A 15,600-nucleotide genomic window follows, 5' to 3' on the forward strand; every position below is an offset into this window, starting at 1 on the left:
TGGACCAAAAACTGAAGAAATTCCTGATTTTGCACTTGCTCTACAGGTCGCAATTATAGACCAATCGACACGGAATTTCGCATGTAGTTAGAGTTTAGGGCGGGGAAGAAGCCTACCAATTTGGGTGGTCATCGGATAATATTTAGCGGATAAAATAGACCATATATTTTGTGTTGAAAAATTCAAAATTTTTCATTAAACCGCGAATATTTTAAATCCCGGCGAAATCACAAAGCCATGACAAGGTTACTTCTGATCTTTACATTGATGTTAACATCCAACAAAATGGATATATAGCAAAATATGTGCGATATATATGTTTATCAAAGAAGATATGCTTGAAAAATCTCTTATATGTCGAGAACGGCTGAACTGATTTCAACAGTTCTCATTAATTCAGAATGGCCTCTTGGCAGGAAAGAAAAAACTTTTAAAAAAATCGCATAAAATTATCTCTCTAAAGATGAAAATATTGATTTTGTAAAATTTTCTCATATATTTTCAATTTTGTCATATTTTTGGCATATTTTCATTTTGAATTAAACCGTTGGTAATATTTCTACAGCTAACAAAACTAAGTAGTTAGTATATCAGGATATCATATACAGATCGCATTTATGGCCCGATCTTTACTAAATTTTGCATGGAGATAAGATGAGGGTCAGAATAGAAGCCTACTCTTTTTGGAGATGATCGCCATATATTTAGGGGTTGAAATGGACCACAAAAATTCAAAATTGTCTGCAGGTCGTAATTATCGCCCGGTCCTCACACACATTTGAATGGGGGTTACCGGATATTACAAAAGCCAAGCAGTTTTGGATGGACATCAGTGTGTTAAATAGTTTGCCAACTTTTGTAGACAAAATACGAAAATGTCCATTCCAGTGACTTTTTGGAGAATTCACAAATACAGGAAAGACGCACTTCTGACTATTTCGTTAACGCTGATTTCGTTGAAGAATAAATCAAATGGCGGTATCTCATATAGATGCGTTTCAGTCAAAAACAATAATAAATGTTAATCTTTTGCCACTTCTGAGAGATTATAGGTCTTTGGGAAATATTGGTTCCAGATCTAGGAAGACCATTTTCGTGCAACATCTACCAACAAATTGGAAATGAGCAAATTAGTTTAAGTTGCTATTATTCGAAAATTAGAGAACGAAACCTGATGGTTTTCTTTTATTATTTCTCACAATATCTTGTGGAATTGTTTCGAGTATCTCGCCTACATGAACTGTATCGTTTATTATAGTGTTGTAGGGTATTCAACGGTCGGCCCCGCTCGACTGTAGCCTTTGCTTACTTGTTTTTTTTTTTTTTTTGAAAATTTCGAACTTTTGTGGGGAAGTACCAAAAAGAGTGGACCAAAATTGCCCAACTCCGCACTCGATCTAAGTTTGACTATAAATATTAAGACGTACTACGTTTGGATCAAATCGGATACTCCTTTCGAGAGTTACAGTGCGCATCAGCCTGTCAGGCAGACAGACGGACGGATATCGCTAGATCGACTCGAAATTTCCCATAAGAAACGGACAATTCTTTCGGAACCTACTCCATAGAGGGCCAAGAATTTTAACAGTCAAAATATATTTAAGTAATCGAACATTGGCTGAGGGTATAAATCTGTCGGCAAAACCTAATTATGCTTTTTCACTTGTTTTTGTTTAATTTTATACAATTTAACTCCATTCATTGCATTTCAAAAGCGTACGCAATATTAAATATACCTGGTCACAATAACAAAACTTACCTTAAAATTACAATATTTTTCCACCCTCTCTCTAATGGAATTATCAAATTTCCTTCATGAACTTTGCAATACTTTATTTATATGTTAAATATTTATTGCACAATATATATATTTTTTCTTTAAAAGAATTTTTCCAATCTCAAACTCCTTCTTTTTTTTGTAATTCTTTTCCTCAATTACTTCCACGAAACTGGCCGTTAGCGATTAATTGCGGCTATTTTGAAAGCTTTTTGTATTTGTAATTTATATTTGAATTTCAATTTCAATATTAATAAATATTATTTTTTTTTTATTTTTAATTATTGGCCATTAATGGTAGCTCATTCACACCCTCGAGTGTTTATTTTCACTTTTCATTTGCAAAAGAAAAAACAAAAACAACTAAAGAAAAATATTTTTCATTTCACGCGTTTTGTTTTCTCGGCAATAATTATATTTGTTTATTTTCATAAAATCTCGAGCATTTCATCATTAGCAGCACCCAACATTAGGACCCGAGGCAATAATCAACCGTGGCACTGAGCAGCACTTGAAAAATTCTTAGCGTACATTTTTTTCATTCTTCATATCTTTAAGGGTTCTACACGCGGGCGTCGTTGTTAAGAAGACGCTATGTTTTTTTTTTCGTCTTTGTTGTTATAATTTTCCCACGTTACGATGATTTTCGCCACACATGAAATGGTTTTTCGCGTCCGCTATTTTCCGCAGTCAACAATTTGAAGAACCGGCAGTTTGGTAACGACTGACTTTGCCATCTGTGCTGTTGTGCCGCATGAAGAAGATTTTTTGCTTTCAAGTGCGTGCAATTTTTGTCGCCTGCCCCCACACCCATTCATCCACTCATCCACTTGGTTTGCTAACACACTGGCTGACTGACTGGCAGAATAGAAGCAGAAGAAGACGACGACGACCAACTAACAACAACATGCCGGCATCGCAACACCAACCATTTGCCCCAACCTGGCATGGGAAATTTGTGCAACATTTCTTCTGTTATTTCAGCCGGTCGATGGCACAGCTATCATCTGCCAGCAACCAGTCACCCAGCCAGCCAGCCAGCAACATTGTTTTGCATCAAAGTGTTGTTTCAAGTTGGATGGGGGGCGAGCACAATTTTCTCTCAATGGGGGGTTAGGTTCCACTTGTTAGAAATTGTGTTGTGTGTTGGCGCGCTTTATTAGTTTGAAGTAAATTGTGGTAGTGGTCATTGCAACATGTTTGATGTGATACAGAGGCGTATGCACAAGGGGTGAGAAGTCCCAATCATATTATTGAACCATGTAAAATATATTGAGAATGAAAATATCTAAAAAAATAGTCTTCAATATCTCCTGTATAAAAATAATCTTCTAAATAATCCTTTATACAAAGAAGACCCTCGAAAGGAATTTAACAAATTCTAAGATTTTTAGATTCGTTCCAACAATTCGTGTTAGGAATTTTTATATACCCTCAGCCAGCTGGCTTCAGAGGGTATATATCATTTGATACGACCATCGAAATAATGGTTTTAGTCCCAAGGTCTCTTTGGACATTTGTAGTTGATCTAGGGGTGCGCGTCCATATGTCTCTCTGATTGGTTGATGCGCACTGCAACTCTCGAAAGGGGTATTCGATTTGGTCCAAACTTGGTACCTTGTAATATTTTCTGTCAAACTTGTATCGAGTTCGGAGATGGGTAATATCGGTCCACTCCTTTTGGTACCTCCGCCAAACCTCGAAATTTTCAAAAAAAAAAAAATATTTTACTGCACTGAAAAGACTGAAAGAGAAAGGATCATCCGATATTCCTCCAACTTTGCAAGTCCTAAAATTTCCACCAATGCTACGTCAGGTGCCAAAAGTGAACAATCGCGGTCCACTCCATCATGTACCTTCTTCCAATAGGATCAAAAATTTGAAAAATTATAACTCTTATAAAATATGCTGAAAGAGTCTAATTGTCTTCAAATTACACACATCACAATATTTTTATTAACCCAAGGTCTGGTGGGAAGATGGAATATATTGGTCTACTCCTTCTGGTACCTCCCCCACAGAAAGGGTCAACATTTTCAATACCCATGAATCTTATAAAACGCGAAATCTGCATCCAATTCCATTCAGACTTGACAAATCTCAATATTTCTATAGGCAAAAGGTCCGTTATAAAGATACGAACTATCCCTTCTGGTATCTCCCCCACAAAGGGTCAAGGTTTTGAATAACTAACTAACTAACTTTTGAATTGTATATATATATATATATATCTACGTTTTGGTATAGCTCCCATATAAGGGTAGCCACCGATATTCAGTATATAACTGTAGCAACCGATATGGGTTCTAGTTCCGTAGCAGAACACTGAACACGTTTTCCTATAGCGCATATATAACGGCATATAGTGCACATAACCTATCGATAATCCTAGTCCTGGGGGCTATGCGAAAACGTGGATCTGTCACCCATTTCGAGCTCCAAATACCAAATTTGAAATAAATCCGATGAAAAGTCTAGCTAAAATCATCAGAATACCGAATATTGGGTGCTACCGTTATATGGAAGTAATACAAAAACGTGAAGGTAGTATCCATTAGGAACTCCAAATACCAAAATTGATACAATTCTGTGTAGAAAAATGTGACACTAATCATCCAAATACTGAATATGGGGGGTACAGTCATATGGGGACTGTATCTAAAATTGGATCTTTATGGACAGTTCTTTGCGAAGATGTTCCCTACATATTGGAAACATAAAATGTTGTTAAAAATATATATCTTAAACAGCCAAAAACACCCTAAAACTGGAGGTACAGTTATGTGGGGGCTATATCAAAAAGTTGACTTTTTTGCCCATTTTCAATACCAAAAATTCTGCGGTTAAAAATATTTCCCAAGTCCTCTTTATCTATGCAAGACTTACCATTTCACATTCCGTTTTTGGTCCCATCTCTGCTTGCAACCAAAATTATAGCAAACCTGTTTGTTGCAACCAATTACTTACATACATGTTGTATTTACATTACTAGTTGCCCCAAAAAAAAACCAACAATCTCCCCCCTGCACAACATTTGTTGGATGTTGGTTGCTTGAGGAAGGTTCGCACATTCGTGACATCAACGGGGGAAAGACGTTGTTAATAAATTATAATCAACAAGTGGCATATTCTTATAAGAATATATTGTATGTCGTGGTGGAGTGTGTTTGTTCATGCAGGAGGGTGAATATTGTCGTTCTAATTCACGTGTAAAAATGCAACCGCGGAGAATTGTGTTCTTGGGATAATGGCAAGATACTAACGGGCATTGAGGGATTCATTAGAAATTTTCTTTGCAAATTCCATTTTATAAAATAAATGGTAAGTGCGTGTGGACGGTACTGGTAAATAGAAAGATTAACATTGTCGAATATCTGTTGTGGTATTTACTAATAGTTTGGTAAATTAGGTTTTTATTAAATTTTTTTAACATTCATATGTAAACTCACTTGAATCTTAGTTAAAAAATATCAGTCGGTCTTGCCGATATGTGTATAACCCTCAGCCAATGTTCGATTATTTAAATATATTTTGACTTTTGTTATGATTATTCAAATTGTTGACCCTCTACGGAGTGGGTTTCAAAGGGCAAAATTACAAGAAAATCAAACATTTACATTTGTATTGAAAATTATGACCCTTTGTGGGGGAGGTACCAGAATGGGTTTTGCAAATATATATCATCTTCACAACAGATCGTGAGTTAGCAAAAAAGAGTTGGATGCTTATTTTGCTTTCTTTGAACATTTTGTTTTCCAAAATCTTGAACCCCATATTGGAAAGGTACCAGAAAAAATGGTTCAATCTCCATCATCTTTATAAAAGAGCTTGGGTTGAAAATATTGAGTTGTATGGAATAGGATGTTACTTTTGCGTTTTATGGTATTCAAAATGTTGACCCTTTTTTAGGGGAGGTACCAGAATGAGTGGACCGACATATCTCATCTTCATAGCAGATCTTGTGTTAGTAGAAATAATGGGATGTGTGAAATATGAAGAGAACCGCATGCCTATTTCGCATTTTATGATCGTTTTGATTATTCAAAACTTTGAAGATACCAGAAGAAATGGTCGGATCTCTACCATATTTATAACAGTTGTTGTGTTGGTGGAAATATTGAGATGTACCAAGTCTGGATGGAATTGGATGATAATTTCGCGTTTTGCGAGCTTCATGGCTATTCTAAATTTTTACCCCTTGAATGGGAATTTCCCGGAAGGAGTGGACTGATATATTGCATGTTCCCACCAGAACTTGGGTTAATAATTATATTTGGTTTATATATAATCACATTTTATAAGAGTTATAATTATTCAAAATGTTGACCTTTTTGGGGGAGCTACTTGATGGTGTCAACCGATATTGTCCATTTTCATACCTGTCCTAGCACTGATGCAAACATTAGGATTTGCAAAGTTGGAGCAAAATCGGATTTTTTCTTTCTCTGTTTGCGCAGTAAAATATTTTTTTTTTTTTTAATTTCGACCTTTTGTGGTACCAGAAAGAGTGGCCCAATATTACCCATCTCCGAACTCGGTCTAAGGTTGATAGTAATATTACGATGTACCAAATTTGGACCAAGAGAGTTATGGCGGTCACCAGCCAGACAGACAGACAAATGTCCTGAAACGGATAGGGTCTAAAACCGTTATTTCGATTAGGAAAGTTTTGGACGTATCTAATGATATATACCCTCTCTAGCCATTTGGCTGAGGGTATAATAAAATACTCTCGGTCAATTGGTGCACGACCGGTCAAAGTTTGTAAGAAAAAGGTCGCATTGGAGGTCTAACTCGCTCACTTTGTTGTTTTTAAGTGATTCAGAACGTTTTTTTTTTTTTTTCTTGGAATACATGAACCGCAATGAACCATCTGAACCCCAGGGGATTTGTAACCAGTGATGGATTTTAATAGGAGAGCTTGTAATTTATGGAATGGAAATTTTTAAAATTATAAGTACTTCACTCTATAAAAGTTGGGGTATTGTTGATATTTGCCATCGGCTAAATAGCTACTTAATTTATCTAAACTTTCATGTAAATATTGGACACCAATCGAAAACTAAAATCATTGGTGTTATTTGTTCAGTTATGTCTACACATAGGAAAATATTCTGTCCGACTAGAACGTAGTACTAAAAACGCTGCAGGAGGTTTTATCCAATTTAAAAAAGTCAAATCAAAATTGCTTACTTTGTAAAAAATAATTAAATTTTTAAATTCAACCTTTAATTTTTTTAATATTTTCATATCGACCACAACTGATTTTCAATCAGGCAACTGATGAAATTTCTCCAGTAAGAATTTGTAAATTCTGAGTAACTCAAATATCAAAACAACTTGTCCAACTCACTGTTTCCAGTAGCAATTTCCACAAATTGTTAACAATTATTGCGTTATCAAATACATTAATTATAATTTATTACTTGAGGGACCCATTTCGATGGCTAATTGTATTGTATATTTTATAACTAAAGCATTTATGTGGTAGAGTTAATCAAGTCCCTAAATGTTTTTTTTTATTCATGACCCCCTTTCAAATAGATCCAACAATTTTGAACCTAACATAAAAAAGCGTATTAAAGTATTCATAACGCGATACCTCTCCCACTAATCTATTATTACGGATAGTAATACTAGTGCCCGCAAGAAAATAGTGGCGCTGCATCCATTTTCTGAGATATTCATATACACTGCTTTAATGTTTAAATATTGGAAAATGTCATTGTTTTTGTTTATGAAATCGGTTTTTAAGAATCCAATTAGTCTTCATGAGCATATGAATATAACTTGTTTTAAGAAAAGAATTGCTTTAAAAGTCAACAAATACATGAAACATTAGCAAATAGTCGAAAAAAAAAACCGTTGGTCTTTATCGATCTACGAAACCCTAACCAACTGTAGAGTTAACAAAACCGAAAGAAATTCATTTGTTTACTATTGTTTTTTTTCTCGTAGAAGACCAGCCTTCACAAGCAGCAACAACGATGGAGCCACCACAAAAAAAGCCAAAAATACAAAATATGTCCACAATTCAAGCCATCTTGTCTCACGAATACACAGAACCCAATAAATTGATGGAAGTCTATGTCACCGCAGTGGATGACAAGAAACAAATATCGAAAATAATGCAACAACTTGCCACTCTTCTACCAGTGCCACAACTTCAGCATTTAAAACGTGTTAAGGACAACAAAATCATATTGTGCAGCAAGGAAGATGTTGGATCGTTGGAAAAACTGAAACCATTCTTGGAAGCAAAGGCCCTTGACACAGCAATTATAGAAGAAATCTTACAAAAAACAGAAATAGTTGAAGTCCCAGCGACACCACCCAAACTGCGATGGCAATATGACATAGTTCATCGAATATGGCCTTGTAAATTTCATCCAGATAAATATATGGAACAAAGATATGAAGGCACGAATTTCACAGACAAAGAAAAAGAGTTTCATTGGAATATTGCTACCTTAATGATGGATATTTCACGTAAAATATTGGACAACCAAGGAATTGGAGTTTGTGTAGATCCCAGATTTAATAGTCTTGTTGCTATGTCATCTAGTTTTACAACGAAAAGTCCAGTTATGCATTGTCCCATGATATTGGTGGACTACGTGGCCAGAACACAAGACTCAGGCGCATGGAATGAAAAACTAAATTCTGCAGAAGACTTTATGGAAAGTGAAAAGGACAGTGAACACACATTGGCTGGAATACCCAAAAGATTTAAACAATTTATGGATGAACATGAAGACCATAAAAATATTAAATTGGGTGCTGAACGTTTAAGGAATACAGAAAAATTAAAAAGTGAAGATGTACAGATGCTGGATGGAGATAATTTGGCCAAGTATGGTCCATATTTATGCACCGGTTATGATGTGTATTTGCTGCAGGAACCATGTCTGATGTGTTCCATGGCATTGGTGCATAGTAGAGCGAAAAGAGTATTCTTTATTAAGTTCTCAGACAATGGAAGTTTAGCGACACGCTTCCAGTTACATAGTGTACCTGAACTAAATCATCATTACGAAGTGTATCATATTAAGTGTGATAATATCGATATGTCATAACAACAAATAACATTGTATAACCCTATTAAGAATTACAACAACAGTGTTTTAATTGACATAAGAAAATATCGTCTTATGTTCAAAAAATACTACAAATTTAACTACTCTATGAGGAAATTATCTATGGAAATCAATATCGATATAAAAATCTAATAGGAAATGGGAAAGGTTTTGAAGTAAACAACAAAGGAACGCAAAAGGAGTTTAAGAAACAAATAAAACTTACAAAATTTCCTTAAAATCAACTGCAATCCTTAATGGAAACATTGCAAAAATTCATCTGGTAAAATAATGGTTACTTATGTTTAAAATCAACATATTTTCTTTATTCCTTAAACTTCTTGGACCACAGACTTCATAGTAGCCTGCCGAGCGGGAGAGGAAATCAAACCCAACAATTGACAATCTGCTTCGAGAATTGTTAAATCTTTGTTAGAACCCAAGAATTTCGTCGACAATTCCAAATCTTTAATCCTTAGACGGACACGGGAACCGCGTACATAATCATCTCCATTACGTTGAGGTCTGGTACAGACACAATGGAATTTCCAGCCAAAATCAATGTACAAATCATCGCCGACAACATGGAAGATTTTACCACTGACCACCTTGCCCTCGGGATCACCCATCTGAATAAAAAAGAAAATTTACATAAATTGATCTACAAATATAAATGTTTGAACTCACATCAATAAATTTTGAGTTCCTCAACAGGGACGCGAAAGTTGCATTATCGGCCGGCAACTCCTTGGGTTTCAGGGCCTCCGTATGGCTTTCATAAGCTTTGGCAAAACCTTTCTTTTCATTCGATTCCCCAACTGTTTCTGTTGCATCTGTGGTGGTGGCGGAAAAGTAACGTTGACCCACTGCGGCATGTCTCAGACATGTAGTTAGGTTGAGTCTGGTGGCTTTATACAAAAAAGACATTTTATTTTAATATTTTCTTGGCTCCGATTGAATTGTGATAGCCTCCCTAAATCAAAATAATTTTTAGCAGGTTATGTAAAACAGCTGTTAGCTTGTTGGGCTGTGTTCAATTAGCATATGCCAAATTTAAACAGAGTTACCAAGTTTATTAAAAAGAAGAGTAACAAATCGCTTTAATATACTATTTGCAAGACAAGACAGTAATAATTTTCAAATGATTCATACAGTTGCAAACCAATCATCGAACATTTCAATATTATTTCCCATTTCCAGAAGCTGTAGGAATTTGCAAATTTTTGTAGGATAGCTGATTTCTCCATCCCAAAAAACAGTACTGTTAAGTACTATTTTGTAGGTTCTGGAACACAGCTTTCATTTGATTTTTTAAGTAGTCGTTTCATGGTACAATGATATCAAGGTAGGGCTATGATACCATATGATTTTATTTTTTTTATTTTCTTAGCCTAATATTGTAATTGTAATTTAAAACATATGAAAATAAAATAAAATTCGACAATATGAATAAACAAGTATGTTTATGGACCAAAATAATTGTGACGGATAATAGCATGGTAGAAGAATATAGGTAGACGCATCGACACAGCTGCTGAACTGTCAAACCAATTGAAAATGTTGAATGAAAAACTATTTAAATTTGTAAAAATTGTTGAAAAACGCGAATAATTATAACCTCCGAATGACGTCATATAAGAAAACATATAAAAATCTACTTATATATGAAAAAAACATTTAATTTTTTTTTTTGGCATAAGTCGTCTGCAATTTTCATATTAAAATTCGTTATAAATCTGAATACACAAAAACTTTTAAACATGCAGCAGTTTGGAAGCTTCATTATTGTTGACACGATTTAAATGTTTCTGTTTAGTGCTTCCACTTTTCCGTTCCTGTATTTGTTAAAATTTTTTTCTGTGACAGTATGTAACAAATATTTATGGCAGTTCAAATTCTTGCCACTTTTCATCTTCCGGTGTAAAACGATATAATATTGAGTCACTGTACACTAAACAGCTGTTTTGCACTGCAGCTGTGTTCAGTAAGCACAAGCAAACACTTGTTTTCAATTGTAGTTGTTTTTGTAACACCCGTTTAATTTTTTATCATCAGCCGTCACACACGTTTTTCGGTTGAAATTACACAATTAGTTTGCTAGAAGTAGTAATTCCTTTTTTTATAAAATTATTAAATAAAATCTCAACAAAATGATCCAGCAACAACGTCAAAGAATTGAACAAGCTGTCACTGAAATGATCAATGACATGGACAGGACACATTTGCGTAAAATGCAGGTAAACAAATGTGGTAGATGTCAAAGGCCATGGATTTAGAAATGGAACAACCGGTCGCATGTAAATTACCTTGTGATTAGATTTTAATAGAGATTTGAGGGAACAACTCTAGTTTAGTAAAAACTCTTAGATTTTTTCGAAATTTTTTCCAGAGGTAGGTATTTTTACCCTGATCCCGGGAAACTATTTTTTTCTTGGGGGACGGACCCGGGACCCCAGATTTTTGACCCAAAAGTCCGGGATCAAGACCCCGCCTGGACCCGGATCCACTTACCCGATATAGACAATATGGGTATCGATTGAAAGCTTATGGAAATACCTATCCAACAAGTGGTCACATGAAGGGGTAAGTTTTCATGGTTCGGAAGTTATAGTCAAATTATCGATTTTTTGGACCCGGATTTTTTATGAAACCCCCAAAAAGTCAAAAAAGGGCCCATTATGGGGGTCAACAAAATTGTTTCCAAATTATAGCTGACACTCTTACCTTTCCAAAATGCTACAATTTGTGCTAATACCTTTTTCGGTTCCAGAGATATGGGTCTTTCCATCCGCATAACCCGATTCTAACCAGTTCATTAAAATTGTGTTTTTAATAAAAAAAGTGTTTATTTCGCGTAGCAGTCGTCGGAATAACAAAAGTTTTCTAAATTTGGCACTTTTTGTAAATAGCCGGCCTTCGGCCGGGGCTTGAGATTTTCACCTATGGGTATGTCCGACCCCGGCTAACGCGAACAAAAGGTTCATAATTGCGGCACTCTTTGTAAATAGCCGGCCTTCGGCCGGGGCTTGAGATTTTCTCCTCTGGGTATGTCCTACACCGGCTAACGCGAACCAAAGTTTTCTAAATTGGATACCTTTTGTAAGTAGCCGGCCTTCGGCCGGGGCTTGAGATTTTCTCCTCTGGGTATGTCCTAAACCGGCTAACGCGAACCAAAGTTTTCTAAATTTGACACTTTTTGTATATAGCCGGCCTTCGGCCGGAGCTTGAGATTTTCTCCTCTGGGTATGTCCCACACCGGCTAACGCGAACCAAAGTTTTCTAAATTTGACACTTTTTGTAAATAGCCGGCCTTCGGCCGGGGGTTTAGATTTTCTTCTCTGGGTATGTCCCACACCGACTAACGCGAACCAAAGTTTTCTAAATTGGATACCTTTTGTAAGTAGCCGGCCTTCGGCCGGGGCTTGAGATTTTCTCCTCAGGGTATGTCCTACACCGGCTAACGCGAACCAAAGATTTCTGAATTTCATTCTTACGCAAAATATACCTTTTTTATTGAAAACATAGTTTTAATGAACTGGTTAGAATCGGGTTATGCGGATGGAAAGACCCATATCTCTGGACTCAGTAAAGGTATTAGCACAAATTGAACCTTTTTGGAAAGGTAGAAGTGTCAGCTATAATTTGGCATCAATTTTGTTGTCCCCCATAATGGACCCTTTTTTGACTTTTTGGGGGTTTTATAAAAAATCCGGGTCCAAAAAATCGATAATTTGACTATAACTTCCGAACCGTAAGATCTTACCCCATCATGTGACCACTTGTTGGATAGGTATTTTCATAAGCTTTCCAACGATACCCATATTGTCTATATCGGGTAAGTGGATCCGGGTCTAGTAGGGGTCTCGAACCCGGACTTTCGGGTCAAAAATCTGGGGTCCCAGGTCCGTCCCCCAAGAAAAAAATAGTTTCCCGGGATCATGGTTAAAATACCTACCACTGAAAAAATTTTCGAAAAAATTGAAGAGTTTTTACTAAACTAGAGTTAAGCCGATTTGAGTAGATGAGGTGATATGCATAGTATTACTATGAATATGTATGTTGAAAGAAAAATTATATTTAGAGAAACAGTGCCGAAGTTCTTCTTCATCGTAGTATCTTTGGGATTTCCGTGGGTGCAACTAAAATGCCGCCTAACAAATTTTCATGCAATAATTTCCCTGCAAAACATATATGACTGTATAGCTTGGCTTAAGAGGGATTTAGTATCCATTCGCCGACCGTTTGTCTGACAGACACTGAAAATATATTAAGTTTCAACGGAAATGTAGCCGCCCATTTCGTGGGAAGTATGGACTTCACCAAGAAAGACATTATATCGTCGTTCCCAGGGCAGTAATGAACGACTGGCATTAATCCCTACATGTTCCAATAGCTTTCCTTTATAAAAAATATGTAATCTTCCCCCCCGAAAATATTTTGAATAAAGAAACTACTCTTTCTGCCAAAATTCCTATCATTTGGCGGTTTGCTTTTTCATTAATATTTGGAATAGCCCCTACACAACGCTGTATTGAGGTATTCCAAAATCTCTAGGAACAGTTTTCAATCGAACTATGTCGGTTTAGTTATGACTTCTATGAAAATATTTTTCAAAAGACGAGATTCTGATACATACTTTTTTTTTCTCATACAATAATGCTAGAATTAGGGTATTTAGAAATTTTACCTAATTTTTACAAGTTTCTGAAGTTTTCTCCAGTCCAGATGAATATGATACCTTTTTTAAATTAGATACTTAATAATATTTCTTTTTGTTTCAGACCGATATGCATTTGTGTGCCGCCAAATGTTGCCAGGATACCAGTGCCAGTGTAGATAATGTACAAAACTGTGTTGAAAGATGTTCGGCTCCATTAACAAGGGCCCAAAACTATGTCCAACATGAATTGGGCGAATTCCAAGGAAGACTGCAAAGATGTGTAATGGTAAGTTTTAGGCAATTTCCATAATTTTGTAAAATATTAATAAAAATATTTCAATTTTTTAGCAATGCAATGATGATGTCAAGGTAAAAATGCCACCAAATCCAAGCGAAGAAGAAATCAGTAAATACACAGACCAGTTTGAACGTTGTGCCGTCAAATGTGTTGATAAGCACGTCGGCTTAATACCCACAATGATGAAAACAATGAAAGCTGTACTGGCGAAAGGACCTGAGGGAATACCACAAGTTTAAATTTTTGGTTGCTTGATTGTTTGATGGCATTTCTTGCGTTTATTACACAAAACATTTTACAGTTATAAGTGTTAATTTTTAGTTATTTTATGAACAAATCTAACATAGCACGTATACCTCATTACGTGACATTATAAAATGTTTAGTTGTTAATAATAAAAAGAATAATAATGGAAATTAAAATAACTTCCAATGTTTTTCAAAAAAATATTTAAATTGTTCTTATCAAAAAGTGAAGTATATGTGTTCACATCCTTTTGCTCTGATGGGTAGTTAAAATCTCAGTTTGTTAAAAGTACTTAGTTCAATTACATATGTGCATAAATACTTAACTTTTGTTTTTTTGTTTTTGTTTAGATATGTGACATATTTTTTGATTTCTTAATTTTTTTTTAATTCTTCGATTTTATATTTTGTAAATAGAAAATATGAACGGTGATCATCGCCGTCGCATAGATCAGGCCATAATAGATCTAATCAATGATGTTTATAAGTCACATCTAAGAAAAATGCAATCCGAAATGCATTTGTGCGCCGCGAATTGTTGTGACGACTTGTATCGTCAACCGAGCATGGATAGTGTTCAGGGCTGTATTGAAGACTGTGCCGGGCCATTGTTAAGAGCTCAAGATTATATGCAACATGAATTGGGACAATTTCAAGGACGTTTACGTAATTGTCTTATGGTTTGTTTAAATATGATTGTTATTCATTTGTGGTGTTTTTTGTAATGCAATTCAATTGCAGCAATGCAACGATGGTGTCCGTGGCCGTATTCCCACCAATACTCATCAGTCTGATATTTCGAAATATGCCAACCAATTTGAACTATGCACAGGACAGTGTGTTGATAAGTATATTGGCCTAGTACCAAAAATGATGAAAACAATGAAATCTGTGTTGGAAAACGGACCAACTATTGTGGATCAAATGTAGAGAGAAAAAATTGTTGGCTATAAATGATAATCAGTTGAACCTGAACCCTGACTTGAAAACATGTAGAAGAGATGCCAAAAATCATGATGTTTCTTTTAATTTGATTTATTTTTGTATTTGGATGAGCTAAAAACGTGGATTATTATCAATATTTCCCAAAGAAAATACAGTAAACGCGGATTTTTTTAAGAATATTTTTCAAGGAATAGCAGAGCAATAAATGTGGATTTTAAAAAAATTTTTGTTCAAGGAATAGCAGAGCAATAAATGTGGATTTTAAAAAAAATTTTGTTCAAGGAAAGGAGAGCAGTAAACGTGGATTAAAAAATATATTTTTTTCAAGGAATAGCAGAGCAGTAAACGTGGATTTAAAAACATATTTTTTCAAGGAATAGCAGAGAAGTAAACGTGGATTTAAAAAAATAATTATTCAAGGAATAGCAGAGCTGACTTTAAAAAATATTTATTCAAGGAATAGTAGAGCTGACTTTAAAAAAATACTTATTCAAGGAAATAAATATTTATTATTAGGAAATAAAACCACGTTTACTGCTCTTCTAAGAAAACGTGGATTAAAATAATATTCAGAAAAATGTTCTTAAAAATACACGATT

At 35.1% G+C, this 15,600-nt stretch overlaps 5 protein-coding genes across 6 annotated transcripts in view; 3 read left to right on the plus strand and 2 right to left on the minus strand.

Annotated features, from left to right (window-relative positions):
• The window catches only part of LOC101895877 (calcitonin gene-related peptide type 1 receptor), a 264,742-nt gene extending 261,987 nt beyond the window's left edge, over nucleotides 1–2,755 (minus strand). Inside the window, exon 1 of the mRNA XM_011298341.3 lies at nucleotides 1,760–2,755. The gene's annotated coding sequence lies outside the window, so the exon portion shown is untranslated. The remainder of the gene's footprint in view (nucleotides 1–1,759) is intronic.
• Nucleotides 2,756–7,699: 4,944 nt separating this feature from the next.
• LOC101897899 (probable inactive tRNA-specific adenosine deaminase-like protein 3) lies at nucleotides 7,700–8,954 on the plus strand. The gene has a single exon (XM_005177696.4). It carries the CDS (start codon nucleotides 7,765–7,767, stop codon nucleotides 8,851–8,853), a length of 1,089 nt encoding a protein of 362 aa, XP_005177753.1. The 5' UTR covers nucleotides 7,700–7,764; the 3' UTR covers nucleotides 8,854–8,954.
• A 198-nt stretch (nucleotides 8,955–9,152) lies between these two features.
• On the minus strand, nucleotides 9,153–9,867 carry LOC101895702 (small ribosomal subunit protein bS1m). Its single transcript, XM_005177685.4, has 2 exons — nucleotides 9,541–9,867; nucleotides 9,153–9,482 (listed from the first exon to the last, which is right to left on the minus strand). The coding sequence occupies exons 1-2, from the start codon at nucleotides 9,778–9,780 to the stop codon at nucleotides 9,186–9,188; spliced, it is 537 nt and encodes a 178-aa protein (XP_005177742.1). The 5' UTR covers nucleotides 9,781–9,867; the 3' UTR covers nucleotides 9,153–9,185.
• A 1,015-nt stretch (nucleotides 9,868–10,882) lies between these two features.
• Nucleotides 10,883–14,236, plus strand: LOC101895528 (protein FAM136A). The gene is made up of 3 exons (XM_005177684.4): nucleotides 10,883–11,090; nucleotides 13,635–13,799; nucleotides 13,862–14,236. Exons 1-3 carry the CDS (start codon nucleotides 11,004–11,006, stop codon nucleotides 14,048–14,050), a joined length of 441 nt encoding a protein of 146 aa, XP_005177741.1. The 5' UTR covers nucleotides 10,883–11,003; the 3' UTR covers nucleotides 14,051–14,236.
• Nucleotides 14,237–14,278: 42 nt separating this feature from the next.
• LOC105262588 (protein FAM136A-like) lies at nucleotides 14,279–15,192 on the plus strand. Of its 2 annotated transcripts, XM_059131103.1 has the most exons (3): nucleotides 14,279–14,345; nucleotides 14,474–14,736; nucleotides 14,798–15,192. In XM_059131103.1, the coding sequence occupies exons 2-3, from the start codon at nucleotides 14,479–14,481 to the stop codon at nucleotides 14,984–14,986; spliced, it is 447 nt and encodes a 148-aa protein (XP_058987086.1). In that variant the 5' UTR covers nucleotides 14,279–14,345; nucleotides 14,474–14,478; the 3' UTR covers nucleotides 14,987–15,192. The 2 variants fall into 2 exon arrangements, with proteins under 2 accessions (XP_058987086.1, XP_019890296.1); XM_020034737.2 differs by lacking the exon at nucleotides 14,279–14,345 and having other exon boundaries at nucleotides 14,430–14,736.
• The last annotated feature ends 408 nt before the right edge of the window (nucleotides 15,193–15,600 follow it).

This window comes from Musca domestica, unplaced genomic scaffold, assembly GCF_030504385.1.
Source record: "Musca domestica strain aabys unplaced genomic scaffold, Musca_domestica.polishedcontigs.V.1.1 8, whole genome shotgun sequence".
NCBI lineage: Eukaryota > Metazoa > Arthropoda > Insecta > Diptera > Muscidae > Musca > Musca domestica.

What these genes read in the sequence shown, in the direction of transcription:
- LOC101897899 (XM_005177696.4), top strand. Translation starts at nt 7,765, where the DNA reads ATGGAGCCACCACAAAAAAAGCCAAAAATACAAAATATGTCCACAATT.
- LOC101895702 (XM_005177685.4), bottom strand. Translation starts at nt 9,780, where the DNA reads ATGTCTTTTTTGTATAAAGCCACCAGACTCAACCTAACTACATGTCTG. An exon ending in GGAACTCAAAATTTATTGAT is followed by an intron (nt 9,483 to 9,540) that starts GTGAGTTCAAAC and finishes TTTTTTATTCAG; the next exon opens with ATGGGTGATCCCGAGGGCAA.
- LOC101895528 (XM_005177684.4), top strand. Translation starts at nt 11,004, where the DNA reads ATGATCCAGCAACAACGTCAAAGAATTGAACAAGCTGTCACTGAAATG. An exon ending in CACATTTGCGTAAAATGCAG is followed by an intron (nt 11,091 to 13,634) that starts GTAAACAAATGT and finishes TTTTTGTTTCAG; the next exon opens with ACCGATATGCATTTGTGTGC. An exon ending in GACTGCAAAGATGTGTAATG is followed by an intron (nt 13,800 to 13,861) that starts GTAAGTTTTAGG and finishes TCAATTTTTTAG; the next exon opens with CAATGCAATGATGATGTCAA.
- LOC105262588 (XM_059131103.1), top strand. Translation starts at nt 14,479, where the DNA reads ATGAACGGTGATCATCGCCGTCGCATAGATCAGGCCATAATAGATCTA. An exon ending in GTTTACGTAATTGTCTTATG is followed by an intron (nt 14,737 to 14,797) that starts GTTTGTTTAAAT and finishes ATTCAATTGCAG; the next exon opens with CAATGCAACGATGGTGTCCG.